At 47.3% G+C, this 22,833-nt stretch overlaps 2 protein-coding genes across 5 annotated transcripts in view; both read right to left on the bottom strand.

Annotated features, from left to right (window-relative positions):
• CHD8 (chromodomain helicase DNA binding protein 8) overlaps window positions 1–6,229 on the bottom strand; it is a 63,849-nt gene extending 57,620 nt beyond the window's left edge. For 2 of the 4 annotated variants that reach the window (XM_083471076.1, XM_083471079.1), the window contains exon 1: window positions 6,077–6,229. The gene's annotated coding sequence lies outside the window, so the exon portion shown is untranslated. Of the gene's footprint in view, window positions 1–4,095; window positions 4,166–6,040 lie in introns of all 4 variants that reach the window. The other 2 variants (XM_083471077.1, XM_083471078.1) reach the window with 2 other exon arrangements.
• A 3,662-nt stretch (window positions 6,230–9,891) lies between these two features.
• On the bottom strand, window positions 9,892–22,816 carry RAB2B (RAB2B, member RAS oncogene family). Its single transcript, XM_083471268.1, has 8 exons — window positions 22,647–22,816; window positions 18,921–18,992; window positions 17,123–17,190; window positions 15,989–16,071; window positions 15,519–15,611; window positions 14,773–14,884; window positions 11,876–11,944; window positions 9,892–10,458 (listed from the first exon to the last, which is right to left on the bottom strand). The coding sequence occupies exons 1-8, from the start codon at window positions 22,690–22,692 to the stop codon at window positions 10,363–10,365; spliced, it is 639 nt and encodes a 212-aa protein (XP_083327394.1). The 5' UTR covers window positions 22,693–22,816; the 3' UTR covers window positions 9,892–10,362.
• Window positions 22,817–22,833: the final 17 nt, after the last annotated feature.

The raw sequence follows: 22,833 nt of genomic DNA, 5'->3' as shown, positions 1-22,833 counted from the left end.
TGAGCCAGCATATTTCCTTCAAGCAGCCATTATATGAGACCCACCCCCGCAAGCTACCTATTTGCAGAGGGCTCCCGGGGGGGGGGGGGACACTGGGACTTGGCAGTTTACCAAATGTGCAGAAAACTTAAGTCCCACTAGGGTGGGCCAGAGATTTTGCCATGCACCCAAAATTTCTTGTCAGAAATTACTGTTGGCATTAACTTTGTTTTGGCAAAATCCTTGGTATGTGCAGAAGTTCATGGACTTTTAAGTGATGTTCCTGCAGTGCAAGGATGAACAGATGGACAATGAAAGTGGATCCCGTGAGCCCTTGTAGTTGCCAGGAGACTTACACTTACACAAGGCTAGGAAAATAAAGAACCCATCATCCACTATTTACTGCCCTTTCGATGCAAAGCTTGTTTGGCTATCTATTTGGACATATAATGCTTGTGTTAATATATATTTAAGTCAAGAAAAAGTATATATGTGTCAGTGGGTGTGTAACTTTATATCTGAAGGAAGACCAATTCTGAAGATTTCTTGCCAGCAGTGTGACACAAAATGACACCTATTTTACCCATGTAAAATACTTTATTCTAAGTACGTCGATCGCAATGGGATGGAGTTTACTGCACTGTGCTCCCAAGAACTACCTTGCTGAAAGATCACTGTGAAGAGAGACAGAAAGCTAGCTCAGCGACCCTCCTGCAAAACTACATGCTACCTATCAGGGAACAGCACAAAAGAGCTCATCGGTGACCCTGTCTACAATTAGTACAGGAGCAAACCCCCTCACAAGTTCTTCACAGAAATGACAGATCGGGGCTCCTTTTATCCTCTAATCCCACTTTGCATTTATGCAAACTGACACTAGGTAGGCCAGGCAAGTGGCTTATTTGCAAGCCCATATTAACACAGCCCGCTTTCCTTCCAGCAAACCAAGAAAGCAAGAAGATGATCCTGCTGAGTTCAGGAAGGACAAGGCGGACCACCTATTCCAACCCCCTGCCCCCAAGGCAGGAGCAACTTTGTCACATGCCAGTCACCTTGTTCAACACTTATTTATTGCATTTCTATCCTGCCCTTTCTCCCAAAGGAGCAGCAATGCAGTGAACACATCACAATGGGAATACGGCAAATGAACCCCTTCCTCTTTTCAGACTTCAAGAGCAGCAGCCTTTCAGGAGAGCATGGAAACTGACAGTGTGCACACAGCTAACACTCCACAACCAGCTGTGTCCATGGCTCCATCTGCACTGTCTCTGCAGAGATATGCACAGTGGGAACTCGGGGAGCTTCACACTGGGCCAATAGAAACATGGGAAGCTGTGTTACAGAGTCAGACCACTAGATCCATCTAGCTTCATACTGTCCACAATGACCAGCAACAATCCTCCAGGGTTTCTGAAAGGGGCCTCTCCCTGGAGATGCTGGGTACTGAACCTGGGACTTTCGGCATTCAAAACAGGCTGTCAGCCAACTTCCAGAACCCCTGTCCCTCACTGCTCTCAATGCCCAGTCACTTTACCTCTCCAAGCAGACAAATAGTGACCATATTGCAGAGATTAAGCATCCTTCTCCCTCTTGCCTTGCACTCTCCTTCTGGACAGCTGGTCTGGACTTGGCCCAGGAGAAGAGGACAAGCAAAAAGAGCAGTGGCCACAACAGCAAGGAGGTGGTGTGCCCAGCTAGAACATTTCATCCAAATAATAACAATAGTAAGGTAATTATTATTTATACTCCACCCATCTGGCTGGGTTGCCCCAGCCACTCTGGGAGGCTTCCAACACATATAAAAACATAATAAAACACCAAACTTTAAGAACTTCCTGATACAGGGCTGTCTTCAGGTGTCTTCTACAAGTTGTATATTTATTTATTTCCTTGACATCTGACGTGAGGGCATTTCACAGGGTAGGTGCCATTGCTCAGAAGGCCTCTGCCTGGTTCCCTTTAAGTTCACTTCTCACAGTGAGGGAACCGCACCAGAAAACCCTTGGAGCTGGACCTCAGGGTCTGGGCTGAACAATGGGGGTGGAGATGCTCCTTCAGTTATACAGGCCCAAGGCCATTTAGGGCTTTATAGATCAACACCAACACTTTGAATTGTGCTTGGAAACGTACTGGGAGGTCCATCAAACATGAAACCTGTCTTGGATGGAACTTGCCATTCCCAGACCAGGACTGGGGAACCATTGGACCGCCAGATGCTGGTCCAAATCCCTCGTCATCCCTGACCATTGGCTGTACTGGCTGGGGCTGATCTGTAGTCTAGCAACATCTAGAGAGGACCAGGTTCCCCACTCCTGGTTTAAGGTCATGGGAGCTCAAAACAACACATCTTTGTGGGAGACATATTAGGAAAGTCCTCACTCAAAGCTTGATGAATCCTGGTTGGTGTTTCTGGAGGCTTTGGGGATTTCCTGCTGGCCTTTTTGAAGTCACAGTCAGCTTTTGCAGTGGGTAAATGTCCCAGGACCTTGATGCCCTTGCTTGCCTACAAAAGCCCAGCTGGCTCCCCAGTTTGCCAAGCAGCTGTGGGAAATAAATTATCAGGGACTATTAGGGCACGTGGAGAAGACCAAATGACAACTCTGATCAATGATGGGCTAAAGCTCGCCTCCTCTCCCCTTATGAACCAAACCAGACCCTGTGTTCCTCATCTGAGCTCCTTCTCAGTGGGCCCTCTCGGAGGAAAATCTGGATGGTGGAAACACAAGACCAGGCCATTTCAGCGGTGGCTCCCCACTTAAGGAATGCTCTGGCCAGGGTGGCATGCTAGGCACCATCACTAGCTACTTCTAGGCACCAGGGAGAAACTTTTTTTTTTAAGCCAAGCTTTTGCTCTTTAACTTTTTGACACTGTAGCCTCTTTCAGTGGGTGGGATTTGTTAAGACTGCTTTTTATGTATCTCAAAATTTTTAACTTTTAGTTTATTTTTACCTTTCTATTATTTTAACTTTTGCTTTCCATTATATTGCAATTAACTTTGAACTTAAATTAAGTTTGTTTTTTTAAAAAAACTATTAAGTCCAATAAATAATAATTTTAAGGAGGTTGCGGGCAACATGTGGCCCTCAATATGTTGTCAGACTAAAATTCCCATTAGCATGGCCAGTGGAATCAGGGAAGATGGGAGTTGCAGCCTTGCAACAATTGGGAAGGGGCACAGGTTCCCCATCACTGCCCTATACCACCCATGGCAGATACCTGCCCAATTGTTGCAACATTCTCTGGCTTCTCCATTACGTTGAAGCCAATGCCACCCACAGACCAACCCATCTCAAAAAGCAGAAGCACCATCACCAGTCGTTGGCTACAGAGAGAAAGTGAGGTTTTCAAAACATTAACTGCTGAAAATATTCAGAACAAAAGCTGGCTGAGGGAGAAAATGCATATAGTAGGATGCCCAGGATTGACTGACCTCTGGTGGGTTTCTAAGACTGCCTATAAAAAAATAATTCTCCCCTTCCCCCAAACTAAAAAGTACATGAATGCCAAGTGTACATTTTCCTCATCCCAGCTTATGGACACCTTTAGACAGTATAATATATTCCACCCACCCAGACATCTCATGTTAATTGTTCCATAACAACAACCACTCCCCGGCTCCGTAACAACTAGAGCAGATTATAATCCTTATTTCACCATATGCAGTATGACTGGGGGCAGGGCAAAGGGATGCATCCTTTCACCATTTTTTAAACCATACTAACTCTCAGAACATGATAGTGGAAGTCAAAAGATAAAGCACTGGCATTAAGCGACTAAATATGCATTCATAGATATTATGGGGAAAAGTTAAATATGGATGTAATCTTATACCCACTTACTTGGGACTAAGTCCCACTCAAATTGGGACTTGCTTTTGACGAATCACGTACAAGATTGCACTGAAATCAGTTATTAGAATTCTGGAAACTGAAAAGGCCATTCTCAGCTGAAATCATTGTTCAGTTCCACTGCTTCCTTTTCCCTCCACAAACCATCTTTGACAATGTGGGCTGATCAATATTAGCTCAACCCTCAAACACATGCAAAGGCTTGAAGCCTTCCTAGTTGCTGTTTCCCCAACATTTTCTTCCACCCCTATTGTAAGCTACACTTACCCGAGAGTAAATCCCATTGATTCCAACAGAATTTACTTCCAAGTAAATAGCGTAGGTTTGCAGTCGCCTTCTAAAGAGGAGGGGGAAAGAGAAAGAAACATACATCAACAAGACTAGAAATATATCAGGTATTCAGCTACTTGTGTGCCTAACAAATCAAATGTTGATTCTCAAGAACCTTGAAAATGTTTCCAAGTCTGCATGGGGCAAGAGACTAAAACATCTGATGAACACTGCAGAAAATCTCCCCTCCACACCCATGTCTCAGGACTGTGGTTTAACTCTCAATATATCAGAATATTTTCCTAAACAATCTGAACTACAGATCACACCTCTTCCTTCCCAATCACTGGTCCAAACAACACAATAAAACACACTTTCACATGTCCCACCCTAATATCTATCTGTCTCAGAAAAATGGAGATAAGAAAATTAGCTGCATGCAAATCTCTCTAGCCCAGGTATCATTCCAGCCCACCCCTCTGCCGTTTCTTTCACTATCCCCACTTCCACTCTCCCAAAAAACTGAAACTGTTAGGAAAAAAGCCTTTGCATCAACAACTGTGAATAAACATTGAAGCAACAGGGGAAAGGAGTGAATGGGCAAATTCTTCCTAGCATAGGTGGAGACTGACTAGACTCTCCTCTGACCTTGTCAGTATCACCAGAGAACAGAGGAGACATCTGCACTGGTTTCCTCCTATACTTTTGTGATAAAACATATGAAAGCCATTCCCAGACGCAGATGTGTAGAAATGAAAAAAAGATGCCATGCGAAAGGCTGAAATTTCTGTCTGCGAGAACACATCCATTGACAAGTCCCTCTCGCACACAAATGGCTAGGAAGCTGACAAGCACTTGTAGATCCACTTTCTCACCTGGCCACTCATCGATTTCAAAACCAGACACATTTGCATTTAAAAGCTTTCCCACGTGCAAGCTCTTAAACATCTGAACTACCAAGTTACAGCCTGCTCCAAGATGGGCAGCCCTACAAATATACAATAAAACCGTGCAAGAAACTGCTCCCCAAATGCACAATCAGGTTCCAGGTGCGTCTGGAGCTGACAGTGCTGAAGACTGCTGCTGTTCGGCAGTACATCAGGGAACCCTACCACCCGCTCCGTGCCAAACTCCATGTGGCAACACGGGGACTCACTTCCTCGTAGGACTGTGCCCGCATGCTCTCTTCCCACCCCATCACAACTTCTGCACGTAACGACCCACACACGCAAAAGGTCCATGCAGTGCAGGAGGGCCATCCTCTCTGCGCACAGCTTGCTCCCGACAAACGTCCACCGAAATTCCCCTTCCTGGATGCAACATCCACCCACCACCCAGATCTCGGCCTCCTCCTTCTTCTCCCCAAATCCAGCTCCCTTCTTTTCATCCAAGATCAATCCACCTCCTTTTCCTCTCCTCCTCTGAGCCGGCCTGTGTGTGCAAGGGCTTTAGCAGGGGTGCAATCCTTCCTTCCCCAACCTTTACTAGAAACCGGATGGCGATGAAAACACACACAAAATAAAAGAGCCGACAGGGACGGGGGAGGGAGAGAAATGCACAAGAGAGAATGCGACATGGATATTTTTTTTGGAGGGGGTGGAGGGAGGAAATACACCCAAGCAGCCTTTTTCTTCCTTCCCCCTCTGCAAAAGCTGGGTTTGGCTTCTCCCTCCCACCTTTCCCATTAAGCGAACCCCGGAGGGCGGAAAGCGAAGGGCCCTCCCCCTCCCTTCAGAAATGGTCCCTCTCACTCGCCGTAGGAGAGCGGCGGCGGTGAGGGAGGGGGAGGGGAACGTCCCCGCATCGGGCCTGCATCGTGAAGAGGGCCATCCCATAATAATCCTCCCCCCTCTCCCTCCCCCCCCCCGCGTTCGTGTGGGTTTGTGAAGAGAAAGAGGAAAAGGCCTTTTTATATTTTAAAAAATATAATAGCACCTCTTACCTGAGGGCCTGGTCCCCTCCCCCCACGCGGACTCACCCTCTAAGGAGCCACTTCTCCCGCCCCCCTCCCCTCTCCTAAGGAGAGAGAAGAGAGAACAAGGCAGCCGAGCATGGACGGTGCAACTTAACTTCTCTCGGGGGCCCTCCAAGCCACGCCCACCGCTCCTCCGCCAGGCTACGGCCGCCGACGAAGGACCCGGGAGGCCTGGGGGCGGGGCCAGGCAGCAGGTTAGGTTGAGAGAACCTTCCAGGAAGTCAGTCTCTCTCTCTCTCCGGAGTGGGGCGGGGGAGGGGGAGAAGGGAAGCGGGCCTCCAGCTCGTGGAGAGGCTGTCTAAGGAAGTCGCCTGATTTATTTCGTGCCACCAATACAAATAAAAGTAATATACAGTATTTTTGAAGGGCTGTTGTTTTTAAACCATGGGGGCCTGTGGAGAGGTGGCAATATCATCTTGCCGCGGCCCGCGCCCGGGCAGACGGGCAATGCGTTAGGCGCCTATATGGGGAAGCCATCTTGGGAGGGATGGAGAGGCGTGGGGGGCCAGAATTGTGGCCCCATTGCAAAAGCAGCCTTGCTTGTGATATATGCATACGCTTTTGCCCTTTATTTGTTTGCCCTTTATAACAGTCCTGCAAGGCAGGCCACTGTGGTTAGTTTCCCATTTCACAGAGGAGGAAAACTGAGCCTGAGCAGTTTGGGACATGGAACAGATTTCATGCCTGCCTGGTCTATTTTCCGTCTCTTGGTCCATATGATGATGCTGGTCCATATAATAATGAAAGCTAGAAAATCTGACTTTGCCCTCAAGTAGTGAAACCATATGGTATTTCGTATTTCGTCTCAAGGAAGTGGGATTTGACTTGCAGGCTCCGTGATTCATTCCTGGCCTTGAGACATTGGAAGATGGCTATCATATATCCTCTCAACATCCCCTTATCCAGACTAAACATACCCAGATCATCTTTTTCCAAGATGATGAAGGACCATTAGGGTTGCCATATTTCAAAAAGTGACAGTCCAGAGGACACAAGTTGTTCTTTTAAAAAAAAAAAGTTGAGTATTGAGCTTTTTTACTGAGCACTCTTTCGGGGGTTTATCAGAAATAAATCCTAATGTGCTCAGTGTGGCTTACTTCTAGGGAAGCATACATAAAAATTGTAGAGCTGGGATGGACCCTTATAATCCACAGTCTTAATCTTTTCCCTAAACAAATGCCCATGCAGGAACACCTCTGGATGTGTTTTTGGCATTCTGCAGAATGTATCACTCCCACCCCTTTGAAATACATCATTCTTCCATCAAAGAAAGGACTACCCCTGCATTTAATCACCCACAGATCTCCCCTTTCAGTTTAATAAATTGCAGAACAGGCCATGGTTGCATATACACCTTCCATTTCAAGCACACACTCCACCATGAATTGTGGGGACTGTAGTTTACCCTCACAGATCTATAATTCCCAGCACCCTTAAGCTACAGCTCGCATTAAACCCCCCCCCCCCAGTATGTGTGCTTTAAATGTATGGCATGTATGCATCCTCACCCCGCTATAACTCAGTGGAAGAGCACATGCCTTGCATTTAGTAGGTTGCCACATTCAGTTCCTCACATCTCCAGTTTAAAAGGATCAGCAGCCGGATGAGCATAAATCCTACTGGATGAGGCCAATGCCCCCTCTAGTCCAGCACCCTGTTCTCACAAAGGCCAAACAGGTGTGCATGGGGCGCTCACAAGCAGGACCTGGGTGCAACAGCATTCTCCCCACCTGAGGTTCCCATCAGCTGGGATACTCCCTCTGAAACCTACACAGACATGTAGAACATTAATGTGTTTTATACAGTGGTGCCCCGCAAGACGAATGCCTCGCAAGACGGAAAACTCGCTAGACGAAAGAGTTTTCCGTTTTGGAGGTGCTTCGCAAAACAAATCTCCTATGGGCTTGCTTCGCAAGACGAAAATGTCTTGCGAGTTCCTGCGGTTCCCCCCCCTTCCCCCCTTTTTCTAAGCCGCTAAGCCGCTTATCAGCTGATCCGATAAGCTGATAAGCCGCTAAAAGCCGCTAATAGCGCTAATCCGTCAATGGGCTTGCTTCGCAAGACGAAAAAACCACTAGACGAAGAGAATCACAGAACGGATTCTTTTCGTCTTGCGAGGCACCACTGGGAGAAGTTTTACATAGTTGTTTTAAACTATTTTTACTGCAGTGCTTTTGTCTTACTCTCTTTGTAAACTGCTTTGAGGATTTTACAATCAAGAAATGTATACATTATATGTATATTCTAAAGATCTCTGCCTAGGCACAAAGCACATTCCTTTGTTTACTCCAATAGCCAGAGATACTATCTCTTGCCCGCAAAGAGGATGTCACTGCGCTCAAAGCAAGTGGTTTTGATGCTTGTTGGTAGCTTCTGTTATGGAGCTGCCATGGCAGGATGCAAAACAGTCAAGTCCATTCAATATACAGTGGTGCCTCGCAAGACGAAATTAATTCGTTCCACAAGTTTTTTCTTCTTGCGAGTTTTTCGTCTTGCGAAGCACAGTTTCCCATAGGAATGCATTGAAAATCAATTAATGCGTTCCTATGGAAACCGCCTTCAGACCAGGTCCGGGGACAGTCTGTCCCCCGACCTCTTCTGAAGGCTGGGGGGGGGGGGGACAAGGGCTTTTCTTCCCACTGCCAGCCTTCAGAAGGATGTTCTGAAGGCTGGCGGTGGGAAGAAAAGCCCTTCTTCCCACCTCCCTCCCCGCAAGCTCCGGGGACAGGAGGGCTTTGCTGCCGACCGCCAGCATTTTAAAAGCCCTCCTGTCCCGGGGCGATTTTAAAATGCTGGCGGGCGGGAGCGAAGCCTCCGCTGTCCTGGGGAGATTTTAAAATGCTGGGGGTCGGCAGCGAACGCTTCGCTCCCGCCCACCAGCATTTTAAGATCGCCCGGGGCAGCGGAGACTTCTCTGCTGTCCTGGGGAGATTTTAAAATGCTGGGGGTCGGCAGCGAACGCTTCGCTCCCGCCCGCCAGCATTTTAAGATCGCCCGGGGCAGCGGAGAAGTCTCTGCTGTCCCGGGAAGGCAGGTGGGGGGGGAGCAAAGACTTTTGCCCCCCGCCGGCCTTCAGAAGAGGTCCAGGACCTCTTCTGAAGGCCGGCTGTGGGCGAAAGTCTTTGCTCCCGACCGCCAGCAATTTAAAACAGGTCCCCGGAGATTTCCCTATGGGCTTTCGTCTTGCGAAGCAAGCCCATAGGGAAATTCGTCTTACGAAGCGCCTCCAAAACAGAAAACCCTTTCGTCTTGCGGGTTTTCCGTCTTGCGAGGCATTCGTCTTGCGGGGTACCACTGTATCAATTTTTCCTTTCTTCTCCCAATATATAAATACATGCCAGAGATATCATCAGTTTCATTGGACTGGTCATGTGGTCTGGATGCCTGATTATCGTCTTCCAAAACAACTACTCCATTACCAGCTTAAGAACAGAAAGCGAAATACCAGTGGACAACAAAAGAAGTTTAAAGTCGCTCTCAAGGCAAACCTTAAAAAAGGCAGTATAAGCACAGAGAACTGGGAAACACTAGCCTACCAGTGCTCCAGTTGGAGAACAGCCTTTACCATGGACTTTGAAGAAGCACAAACTCAGGACAAAAGGGAGAAATGTGCTAGGAGGAAGGCACGCTTGGCAAACCCTCACCATGATCAACTCCCGCCCGGAAACCTATGTTCCCACTGTGGAAGGATGTGTGGATCCAGAATTGGCCTCCACAGTCACTTACGGACTCACTGTTAAGACCATGTTCATGGAAGACAATTTTACTTGGCCACGAGTGATCACCAAAGAAAACAAAGAAGAAGACATGTCAGAGAATAATGTCAAACATGGAAATATTTAATACAAAGCTGAAACAACAGTGCAGTAGATCTTAAAATCTAAGACTGGTTAGATTGGCCTGGATTACATTCTCCCCAGCTCCTCTGCCAAGGCGTCTGTGAACCCAAAGTGTGGGCAATGGAAAGCTCCAACGTTAGAAGAGGAAACTGCTGGAGGAAAGGCACAGATTGGTGGAGGAAGAAACCTGGAAGCACCATTCGCCTACGAGGGAGTGAAGAGAGGTCCTCAAATGGGAGGTTTTTGGAAGAGTTACTACTAGCACCCCAACAGCCACCAGTCAAAATCAACTCTAGGGCAGAGATAGGCTGTAACAAGGTCGAGGGAAGGTGAACTTGAAGGATTCCTGCCCCCAGTGTGGTGCCTGAAACCGAAAGAGAGAAAGAGAGCATGATATGGAAGAGGCATCTTCCCGTGTGTTCCCCAGCCTGGATGGACTTCAGGGGAAATTCAGCAGCAACCTGACCGGTCTCCAGAGGCCTGACGACCGTGGCCGGCGGAGGATCTTCCTGTGGGTTCCTGGGGGCCGATCCTGATGCCGTTTCCCTGCAGGTGGAGAAATAAAAGGGCTTAGTTAACAATAATCCGAAGGAAAGCCAGGACTGCTTTGACCGCTTGAATGATACCATCTGCGACCGCCCAAGCCCATTTTGGCAAGCCGCAGAAAGAGGCGGTCCCTCTAGGCCAGGAGTAGCCAATCTTGTTCCCTCCAGATGTTGATAGGAATTGTGGACCAGCAATATCTGGAGGGCACAGCATTGACTACCCTTGCTCTAGGCAGCGGCTGTTTCCTCCAAGAGACTCCTTCAACCGAGTCTTTTAAAAGTCTGAAACTGGGTTTCTGTAGTTTCCAGCATTGCTGCCTCCATCTGTGGAGATAGAACATAGCCACCGTGGCTAGGAGCCATCAATAGCCTCCATTAATTTGTATAATCTTCTAATCTAAACCTTGGTTTAGTGCTGCGTGAATGAGCTTTGCCTCCTTCCAGCCGGTACATTCTCTGCTCTCCTTCTCTGCATGAGCAGGAGGAAGCTGGAAGCATTTACCTTCTTTTAAACACAGCTTTTTGTTTGTCTCAGCTGAGGAACATGATTTAACCCTAAGTTTTGTTTCAACCAGCACATGGTTTGATGTAGGTTTAAAAAACAAAACAAAAAAACAACAACCATAGTTCATGTTCAAACCATTATCTTGGTTTGCGTTTAAGCAACAAGTTACATTTAAGCTCGGAAGCTTTCACTTTATCTTCTCCTAGCCATGTGAAAGGTGATGACAGGAGAGCATGACCTGAGGAGGCAACTAGGCTTGTTCATGTAGCATTAAGTGATGGTTTATCACTACAGTCTAATGTGACTATCGTCTGAGCTGGTATAAGGCAGCTCTCGATGTTCGCTAGGGACGTGGGTGGTACTGTGGTCTAAACCACTGAGCCTCCTGGGCTTGCTGATCGGAAGGCTGGCAGTTCAAATCCGCACAGCGGGGTGAGCTCCTGTTGCTCTGTCCCAGCTTCTGTCAACCTAGCAGTTCAAAAGCATACCAGTGCAAGTAGATAAATAGGTTTCACTCTGGTGGGAAGGTAAATGGCATTTCTGTGTGTTCTGGCTTCCGTCACTGTGTTCCATTGTGCCAGAAGCGGTTTAGTCATGCTGGCCCCATGACCCGGAAAGCTGTCTGTATACAAACACCAGCTCCCTCGGCCTGAAAAGCGAGATGAGCGGCGCACCACATAGTCGCCTTTGACTGGACTTAACCGTCCAGAGGTCCTTTACCTTTACTTTTTACCTATGTTCGCTAGTATCTTAATATACAAAATCAAGTTTTATTGCGTTAAAATTTAATACAAATCACTTTACAAATCTGAGAACTACTTGTACTGACACACATAGCCATTAGCCAATCCCCACCCCAGCCCCATCACAAAATTTGATGGGCCATCAAGGGAGGCCACTAGGTCTGACTTGCCTCGTTGTTAACATCAAAATGGCCTTGCTGGATCTTTTTATAGATGGCTTTAGCTGTGTGGAGAAAGGCCTGGAAGGAGTAGATAGAAGGGGGAAAGTTTTTTTAAGAAACAAGCAAGATGGGTAAAATAATACAGCAATAAAGACAAGTTCCTATCCTGCACATCAAAATGGGACACAGAAATGGGTCTGGCACTAGTACAGAGGGGGAGTTATTTTCCCTCTTCCAGGGCACTGCATTCCATACTGTCTACCCATCCCGTTTTTCTGTTTTCCTCCTCCAAATCCACAGTCAGCATTCTGTCCCGGCTAAGCTTGCTCAGTCCCCACCAGAGGGAACGATACAGGCCAAAATATATGCAGGCAAACCATTCTAATGAAGGCTGTACAGGATGAACTCTCCAGCAGCTGCTGGGTATCACAGATAGCTGCTAGCTAGCCATGGCAGGAAGATGGACCTGAGCATCAGCAAATCCCCTCTTCTCTGAGCCCTTATTGTCCGTAGAATACATGATTGGGCTTGTAAACAGTTACTTCATGTGTCCCCTGTAGCAAACAAGAATTACCTTCAAGCAATCAGGCAAAGAAGCTTTTCTAAACTGTAAGAGAGCTGGGTTCTTCCCCCACCACTCCGCACCCCCCCCAACCATATTCCACAAATAACCATCTAGATATGGTGTGGTAAGGAGGCTAGCAGGCCCCCCCACCCCACTCCACATCAGCTACATTCCCCCCCCCACCTAATTGGAAAACTGCACAGTTAAATGGACCTGGGAGAATCCAGGAACCTCTGTACGCCTCCAATGCCAGTCATACAAGTCTAAATGGGGACTTCAGTTTCTGGTCCTCATGACAGCTAAGATGGGCATGAAATTCCTCTTCATCCTGGAGAAGAGTGACTAGTGGGGTGCCACAGGGTTCTGTCTTGGGCCCAGTCTTATTCAACATCTTTATCAATGACTTGGATGATGGACTCAAGGGCATCCTGATCAAATTTGCAGATGACACCAAGCTGGGAGGGGTGGCTAACACCCCAGAGGATAGGATCACACTTCAAAACCACCTTGACAGATTAGAGAACTGGGCCATAACAAACAAGATGAACTTTAACAGGGAGAAATGTAAAGTATTGCACTTGGGCAAAAAAAATGAGAGGCACAAATACAAGATGGGGGACACCTGGCTTGAGAGCAGTACATGTGAAAAGGATCTAGGAGTCTTGGTTGACCACAAACTTGACATGAGCCAACAGTGTGACGCGGCAGCTAAAAAAGCCAATGCAATTCTGGGCTGCATCAATAGGAGCATAGCATCTAGATCAAGGGAAGTAATAGTGCCACTGTATTCTGCTCTGGTCAGACCTCACCTGGAGTACTGTGTCCAGTTCTGGGCACCACAATTCAAGAAGGACACTGACAAACTGGAAAGTGTCCAGAGGAGGGCAACCAAAATCGTCAAAGGCCTGGAAACGATGCCTTATGAGGAACGGCTAAGGGAGCTGGGCATGTTTAGCCTGGAGAAGAGGAGGTTAAGGGGTGATATGATAGCCATGTTCAAATATATAAAAGGATGTCATATAGAGGAGGGAGAAAGGTTGTTTTCTGCTGCTCCAGAGAAGCGGACACGGAGCAATGGATCCAAACTACAAGAAAGAAGATTCCACCTAAACATTAGGAAGAACTTCCTGACAGTAAGAGCTGTTCGACAGTGGAATTTGCTGCCAAGGAGCGTGGTGGAGTCTCCTTCTTTGGAGGTCTTTAAGCAGAGGCTTGACAACCATATGTCAGGAGTGCTCTGATGGTGTTTCCTGCTTGGCAGGGGGTTGGACTCAATGGCCCTTGTGGTCTATTCCAACTCTATCATTCTATGATTCTATAACATGCGTCTTGCATACACAAGGTAAATTCCCAGCATTTCTGGGTAGCACTGGGAGAGAACTCTGTTGGAAGTTCTGGAAAGCCACCTTCAGTCCGTGCAGGCCAGAGGTTTTCAACCTTTTTGAGTCCATGGCTCCCTTGGCCAATTACATTCTTTCTGCGGCACCCACTCAGGAGCCAGTTATGTCACCCCCTGCCTGCAGAGCTGGCAGCCTCTCGCCCTTTTTTGAACACCTTAGTGGAGTGTTCCCTCAGCTTTCTCTGCTCTCCCCTCTACTTAGGAGTCCTCTGGGCAGCTGCTGCCACTGCCCCCGGTCTCTGATCTGCCCCCATCCTGGGAAGAGGATACACCCAGCCTCAGTATCCCAACGGAGACTGGCCAAAGGTGAATGTGAAGCCAGCACCTTACCTTGGGAGGCAGCAGGGGCAGCAGTGGGCACTCAGCTTCCAGGCAGGCCTTGCACACAGCAAGCACAAGAAAGGCCAGTACAGTACTTGCTTGCCCTCCTCTCACTAGCCTCCATTCCCAACAACAAGGGCTGGTGGACTGGCTGGCTGGGCTCCCTCGCCCACTTGCTTGCTTACTCCAAGGCAGCCTTCACTCCTGGCAACCAGCACCCCCTGGCCAGCCCCAGAGGCACCATTTGCCTGTGGAGCTTGTAGCCAGGGCTGCTGCAACAAACAGCTGTGCAAGCTTTTGGCAGGCAGAGACATGAGAGGGCATCAGAGGAGGGAGGGAAGGAAAGAGGGACAGAGGCCAGTGTTGCCCACAGCACCCCTGACCATCACATTCAAGGCACCCCAGGGTGCTATGACACACTGGTTGAAAACCACCGGTGTAGACAATACTGAGCTTGATGGAAAAGTGGTCTGATTCAGTATAAGAAATATAAGCAGTATATGTTCTTCTGCATGCGGTAAGAAGAATAAGTTATGTGAATGCTTTTCCTGGCCCAAAAGGAAACACGGACTGGAAGGGAACTGGGGGGGGGGGTAGGCAAACACCCAAGATTTTCTTCACCTCTTCTACGTTGGATGCTGTCTTTGCAGAGGTCTCCATGAAAACCATGCCGTGTTCCCGGGCAAAAGCCTCACCTTCTTCCTTCCGTACAGCTCGCCGATTTTCCAAGTCACTGCGGGATGAGAGAGGCAAGAAATATTAATTAATAATAATAATAATTTAATTTATGAATCACTCCCTACGAAGCACCTTGAAGCGATTTCACAATACAGTGCAAACATATACTAAAACAAATGCACATATATTCTTGTTCTTATTTATTCCACTTAATTTACAAATCAGCTAAACCACCACCTCAAGGTGATTTACACATAAAGTAATATACAAACATCCCAATTCACTATTATCTACCCCAGGGGTCAGCAAACTTTTTCAGCAGGGGGCTGGTCCACTGTCCCTCAGACCTTGTGGGGGGGCCGGACTATATTTTGGAGGGAATAAATGAACGAATTCCTATGCCCCACAAATAACTCAGAGATGCATTTTAAATAAAATCACACATTCTACTCATGTAAAAACACCAGGCAGGCGCCACAAATAACCCAGAGAAGCATTTTAAATAAAAGGATACATTCACTCATGTAAAAACATGCTGATTCCCGGACCATCCGCGGGCCGGATTGAGAAGGCGATTGGGCCGCATCCGGCCCCCGGGCCTTAGTTTGCCTACCCATGATCTACCCCGAGTCCTTGGCCGGTGGGGATGGGGGAACAGGTGAGTTGGAAAGCAGAAGATGACTGGATACCTCTTATTGCCGATGAGCATGACCACCATGTGGGAGCTGGAATGCTGCCGAGCATCTTCTAGCCAGGTGTACAAATGGTTGAAGCTTTCCCGTCTGCACAGAGCAAGAAAGTTAGGTCAGGGTGTGCAGTAGGAGCCTAAAGTTCCACCACTCATCTGGGCCAGCAGTGAGTGGAACATAAAGTCCCTGTCCTCTCCCCCAAGTTAAACTCTGTGCAGCACATTCTCAGCCATGCGGACCCTAAGACCCATGGTCTGACGTCGTAAGAAGAGCCTGCTGGATCAGGCCAGTAGCCCATCTAGTTCAGCATCCTGTTCACGCAGTGGCCAACCCAATGCCCATGGGAAACCCGCAAGCAGGATTTGAGCACAGGAGCACCCTCCTCTCCTGGGTAATTTCCAGAATTACTCCAGCAGTGGAGGCAGAGCATAGCCGTCATGGCTAGTAGCCATTGAGAGCCTTGTCCTCACCTGGTGATGTCATACACCAACAGAGCTCCGGCAGCCCCTCTGTAGTACGAGCGAGTGATGGAGCGGAAGGATTCCTGGCCAGCCTTTGGAGTGGGAGAGAGCCAATCAGGAAACACAAAAAAATGGAGCTGTCTAAACTACAATGGTACCTCTGGTTACTTACTTAATTCGTTCCGGAGGTCCGTTCTTAACCTGAAACTGTTCTTAACCTGAAACACCACTTTATCTAATGGGGCCTCCCTCTGCTGCCGCGCCGCAGGAGCACGATTTCTGTTCTCATCCTGAAGCAAAGTTCTTAACCAGAGGTAATATTTCTGGGTTAGCGAAGTCTGTTACCTGAAGCGTATGTAACCTGAGGTACCACTGTACTAGCTAAGCATGCCCACACCTATAGCACTCATCCCCTTTCCATCCCTCTTCCCAGGAAACCCTGGGCATTTTAACTGGAATAGAGGCCTCCTGTTTTAGGGCATATCTGTACCATAAATTTAAAGTACTATGCCACTTTAACAAACATGGCTTCCCCCGAAGATCCCTGAGAAATATAGTTTGTTAAGAGTGCTGAGAGTTGCAAGGAGACCTTTATTCCCCTCAGAAAGCAACAATTCCTAGAGCGCTTTATCAATCCATCTTTCTAGGGAACTCTGGGAATTGTAGTTGTTGCAGCAGCACCCTTAACAAACTACATTCCCCAGGATTCTTGGAGCAGTGGGGGGCCACGACTGTTAAACTGATGTAAGAGTGCTTTAAATGTATGGTGTAAACCGGTCTCCTTAGCCCTCAATCCCCCTCCCCCCTCCACTTTCCAAAATTCGGACCCACAACCCCTCCTCCTGAAATTCCAGCCTCTCTATTCTCCTAATTTGTTCCTTTCTTCCTTCCAACTCTGCAGCCCTGGAGCAGTTGGTTAAACAGGGCTGGAGGAATAATTTCCTGCCTGTCAACACTTAATTAAAACAAACCGAAACAGGTTGGAGCTCTGGCTGGGAGCAGATGCCCAAGATGGGGATAGACAACCAACTAAAACAAAATGATCCCTGTGAAGCTAAAATGCCCTTGCTCTGTTTTGGCACTCCAGTCCCCAAAATCGTTCCTTCGCAATTGCAAAGGGTCAAGGCTTCAAGGGGAGCTCACCGTGTCCCAAATTTGCAGCTTGATCTTTTTGTTGTCAATGGTGACCATCCGTGCACCAAACTCTACACCTGGTGGAGAAATGGAAGAACAGGAGAAAGCTCAGAGGGGAGGAACTCTCCACAACCCAACCCGCCATATCATTCAACCCATGTTTCTCATTATATCCCGGCCTGTGAATTACCCCCCCCAACTCCTTCCAGTTCTACCACCTTCAGCCAATCAAAGGTCTTCTGCTCCTATAAGCGACCCATTCTCCCTCACTGGTCCTTAGACATGAAACTCCTGGCTTGGATACATATGTGGCATCTTTTCTCTCCTTCCTGTTGTCCTCAAATCCAGCAGCAGAGCAAGCCGATCAGGCACCTGGAGCAGCGCATGCCCTGCACCCAGGGGCGGGGCCAGCTGGGGCAGGACACTCCATGGGGCCTCCGAGGAGTCAGCCTGTCTCCTCCCACTCAGCTGCCCTACAGCTGAGGGGGAGGCAGCAGGCGGACTGTTTGGGGCAGCACGGAGCCTGCGGGTGCCCAAGCCACTGCGTCACTCCCAGGAGAGATGAGTGGCTCGGGCGTGCTGCAGAACCTGCGGTGAGTGCCGCCAGCATTTTATCACCCCCTCAGTGGTGACACCTGGGGCACCCTACCCCCCACTGCACCCCCCTTCTTCTGCCCCTACTCAAATCCCCCTTTATCCTCATGGGTTATCTTCTTCCTCCTCATTCCCACTTGCTATCCAAACTGCTAAGCATGTGTCTTTGGTCTTAACCACATTCATTCCTCCAGGCTTTTCCCATCATCTCTCTGTGTCACTCTTTTATTTTAAATTGCAGGCTCCTGGAGAGTGGAGACCCTTTTTGCCTATGTGGCTCTGTGTATGTACATACTTACATATATATACATATGCACATGCACACACACGCACACACACACAGAGACCTTACTGTATGCTTGTGAAACATGGACCACTTATAAATGCCATCATCAGCTCCTCGAAAGATTCCATCAATGATGTCTCCGGAAATTTTTACACATCACTTGGGAAGACAGGCGAACTAATGCCAGTGTACTGGCAGAAGCAAATATCACCAGTGTCAAAGCAATAATTCTTCAACATCAACTTTGTTGGACTGGCCATGTTGTGAGGATGGCTGATTATCGTTTCCCAAAGCAATTACTCTATTCCAAATTTAAGAAAGGAAAGCGTAGTGCCGGTGGTTAACAAAAGAGGTTTAAAGACTCTCTCAAAGCAATCTTTTAAAAAATGTAGTATAAACACTGACAACTGGAAAACACTGGCCTGCGAGTGCTCCAGTTGGAGAACAGCCTTTACCAAAGGTGTCGTGGGCTTTGAAGACACTCGAACTCAGGGTGCAAGGGAGAAACGTGCTAAGAGGAAGCCATGCTTGGCAAACCCTCACCATGATCAACTCCCGCCTGGAAGCCTATGTCCCCACTGTGGAAAAACTTGTGGATCCAGAACTGGCCTCCACAGTCACTTACGGACTCACTGTTAAGACCGTGTTCATGGAAGACAATTTTACTCGGTCACGAGTGATCGCCAAAGAAGAAGAAGAATACACACACACACACAAGAGAAAGAGAGAGAGATGGTGCTGTTGTTATGGACTGCGTTTCTGTACACGCTGAAAAGGAGCCTCTGTGCCCCCCTGTTCTCTCCCTACCGCCCAGCTGTAGGGTTTCGTGTCCCCCCAGCTTTGTTCCTCCATTCCAAATACATGCAACAACACTCCCTCCTCTGGAACCCTGCTTAAATAATACCCCAAGGCCCATTGGGGACTCACCTATGGTCAAGTCATGGACAGCTGTGAACCGCTTATCTGTGAACTGTAACAAGAGGCAGGATTTCCCAACACCTTTGGAGAAAAAAAAAGAAAATAAATTCAGAAGCTGTTGTACAAAAACAAACAAACAAAACCCTTTGATCAGTGGTGGCTGGTGCCCATTGAGACCCATAGGATGGAAGGAAAAAGGCCCACAAATGCCAGTGCCAAGCAGAGACACCAACTCTAGCTTTGCTCCCAGCAGAGTTCTACAAAGGCAACACCTGCAACAAGGAAGACCACAGACAGTGCTGCCCCTGGTGGAGGCTGGCAGAGGACCAACTGATGTTTATTTTTGTTTTAATTTTATTTATTTATTCAATTTATATACTGCCCTTTATCCAAATATTCCAGGGGGGTATACAACATTAGGAACTTAATTTACACACCATAATAATAAAAAACATAAGACACAGCATAATCATCAAACAAGCATAATAACAGCCCCCCCCTGGCCACATTTAACAGGCCATAGATTGTTTAATGGCCAAAGGCAAAGAGGACTGTTTTCACCTGGCATCTAAAGTCATGTAACGATGGCACTGGGCGAGCTTCTCTGGGGAGAGCATTCCACCACAGAAAAGGCTCGTTCTCATGTTGCCATCCTCTGAACCTCTTGGGGAGTGGGGACATAGAGAAGGGCTTTGGATGACAAGCAGAGGGTCTGAGTCGGTTCATATGGGGAGAGGCAGTTCTTAAGGTGTTGAGATCCTGAAGCTTTGTAGGTCAAAACCAGCATTTTGAATTGGTTGGTGGGGAGGGGCCTTCTTTGTCCTATGGACTGGCCTCGAGTTGTACAAGTTACAAGGAAGCCTCTGCAAACCTCTTGGGAGAATTTCCACACTTTCTCTCGAGACTTTATTTATTTGCCATATATACAGTAGTTCCTTCTTTATACAGCTGTCATGCTCCCTTTTATGTGGCTCTTACACTGGCTTTATTAATGTTGTTTTTAAATGTATGTTTTGCTTGTTGTTTTTGTTTAGTCGTTTAGTCATGTCTGACTCTTCGTGACCCCATACTAAACTTAGATCTAATTACAGCAAAAAAGGTCATCAAACAAAGATTGGAGGAGGTTGACTTGCAACAAAATCTTACTACAGGTGGAGGTACATGTTCCCCGATAAACCAGGGCATTACATTTATGTCCCAGATACCTCAATATCTGTCTACCTTATCGGTTGCGTCGCATAGATTCGCTTTTGTTAGAGCCAGATTTAATGTGTTCCCCTCAAATGTGCTGAACAATAGATTTTCTAACGGTAAAACCTGTTTTATGCGCATGTGACAACAAATCAATAGAATCCCTTTATCATATCTTGTTTAATTGTCCTTTATATATTGTTCCCCGATCAAGGATTCTGAGTTCAATCATTTTGGAAACTGTTGCTAAACCACCTGAATTACATCTAGCCTATCTACTCCAGGACATCGACTCTTATAGAACATTACAGGTTGCAAGATTCCTGAACTCTGTTCTTTCATATAAAAGACTTCATGGAATGCTGCATGACTATTAAAATCTAGTAAACTCTATCCACCATCTTTATATTCAAGGCCACAATATGGTACATCTAGAGACTGCATGTAATGTGAAGGAGATTATGCGTTGAAATATTTTAGTTGATATTTTAGAATGTAAAATGCTATTTTATTTACTGATTGGTTTTACCTGGTGGGCTTATAGCCGAATAAAGTATTATCTATCTATCTATCTATCTATCTTCGTGACCCCATGGACAAGAGCACACCAGGCTTTTTGCTATATTTTCCATTTGTTTTATATTTGTAATTTTGTAACACTGCCCAGAAACAACATGGTCCATAATTCGGGGAGAAAAGGCAAGCAGGCATGGCTAAACAAGAATGTCTTTGCTCTTCACTAAGGGGCAAACAGACTTCCTGAAGTAAGGGCCTCTACAAGCTTGGCTCTGTGACTTAAAAGGCCCAGTCTTCCACCTAACCTGATGATGAATCCAGTGGCTAGGCAGGAAAATGTGGGAGAAGAGGGTTTGATGACAGGCTATGTGAAGGACCATTTAAGGCAGAGTTGGAGAACCCATGAGCCTCCAGATATTGCTGGACTCCATCTCCCATCACCCCCAGCAACCAGCACTGACAGTATTCAGGGATGATGGGAGTTGTGGTCCAGCAACATCCGCAGTGTCCCAAGCTCCCCATCCCTTTAAGGCTTTGTAGGCAATAACTCCTACTGTCTTGTAGAAAAACAGAGACCCTTTATTTCACTTCCACAATTTGGTTGGCAGACGTGAAACCACTCCCATCTTCCATTGCTTTGATCAACAGCACAACTGAATCTCACCACCTCTCTGTTCTATACTGGCAGCTAAAAAGGTAAAAGTAAAGGAGCCCTGGACGGTTAAGTCCAGTCAAACTTGGCTAGAGGGTGTGGCGCTCGTCTTGTTTCAGGCTGAGGGAGCTGGCGTTTGTCCTCAGACAGCTCTCTGGGTCTTGTGGCCAGCATGACTAAACCGCTTAGGGAGGCTCAGTGTTAGAGAGACTTGTAAGATTATATGTAAGATATAGTATGGTTGGTCTGCGGGGACTTTGCAGGATCTTGGCTTCTGAGCTTAGACCATCTTACCCAAACCTTGTGTATGGTTGGTGAGGGTGGGACTGGGCATTAAGATTACTGTGTATAATTGATAATATTACTGCTGTTCAGCCTACTCAAAGATCTACATTATAATACTGAAGAGAGCCAGTGGAGACAAGGCATCAGCTGAGGGAGGCGCTTTTGTTCATGACACCTTGCCTCTGTAACTCCGTTTGTGTCCACTTCCCAGGTTTCCTCCTAGATTAGTCACGTTCGCAACCCGAGGTATGACTGTACTGTATCTCTTTGCAAAAGAAACAAACCGAAAATGCTTCCTTTTGCCCTGTCCTGTCCACCTCCAGCTTTCAACAGGGTTTGAAACCTGCTGTTGTTACTATTACTATACTATTATTGCAACATAATGCAACAATCCTCCTGAACTGTAGTAACCTGTCATCATGGGTTATATGTGTTTAGACAGTGATTTTTTTTTACAGCAGCGATTTTATACCTGTGCATCATCAGTGGGTCTAAGATCCCTGTGATTAAGAAGTACAGGGAGGAGGAATTAAAAAAACAAAAATGTAAGGCAGACCTATCCAAGCCTTTCCGTGGTTCCCACACTGACAGCCCAATTCTATGCATGTTTACTCAGAAGTAAACAGAGTTCAGTGGTGCTTACTCCCAAGCAGATGTTGTGTTTTGCTAGTTAAAACTGTGCTTTGTTCTGTCCTTTTAATTCTAGTGTGATTTTAGGAAACGTCACGCATCCTTGGGTGGGCTGTGCCAAAAAAAGGGGCGGACTATAAATAATGTCACAAACAAAACAAAACAAAAGTGCACAGGATTTGTAGCCTTGTGTTGGGGAACCCAGAGCTAGGAAGTGGTCCTTTTACACAGTGTCAGATGGTCAATATCTGCAAAATGGGATCAACGGTGTCCTTCCTCACAGGGTTGATGTAAGGTCGCACACTCTATATAGTGACCTAAATAGTGACCTCTCTCTCTATGTATGTATATGTATATACATGGTGAGCAAGTTCACATTTGCCTTAAATAGTAATATCCCCGCCCCCACAGTCCCCACCCCCGACCCGAGGCTGAAACTCCCTCATTTTCCCCGCCCATACCGGTGTCCCCGATGATGACGTATTTGAAGAGATAGGCGTAGGACATGGCTCTGAAGCCCCCCTAAACCCCAGCCCCGGCCTGGAGGTTCTCCAGGGGCCACTCTAGCTCATTCAACAGCCGCCATGTCTATTGCTCTCGCGCTCCCTGTCCTTCCTCTCCCTCCCTCCCCCGTCCTGTGACGCTCTG

Source organism: Podarcis liolepis, assembly GCF_965112155.1.
Source record: "Podarcis liolepis genome assembly, chromosome: 13".
Classification (NCBI taxonomy): Eukaryota; Metazoa; Chordata; class Lepidosauria; order Squamata; family Lacertidae; genus Podarcis; species Podarcis liolepis.
Note: the sequence above shows the minus strand (reverse complement) of the source record. Positions and strands in the feature narration are given on the sequence as shown.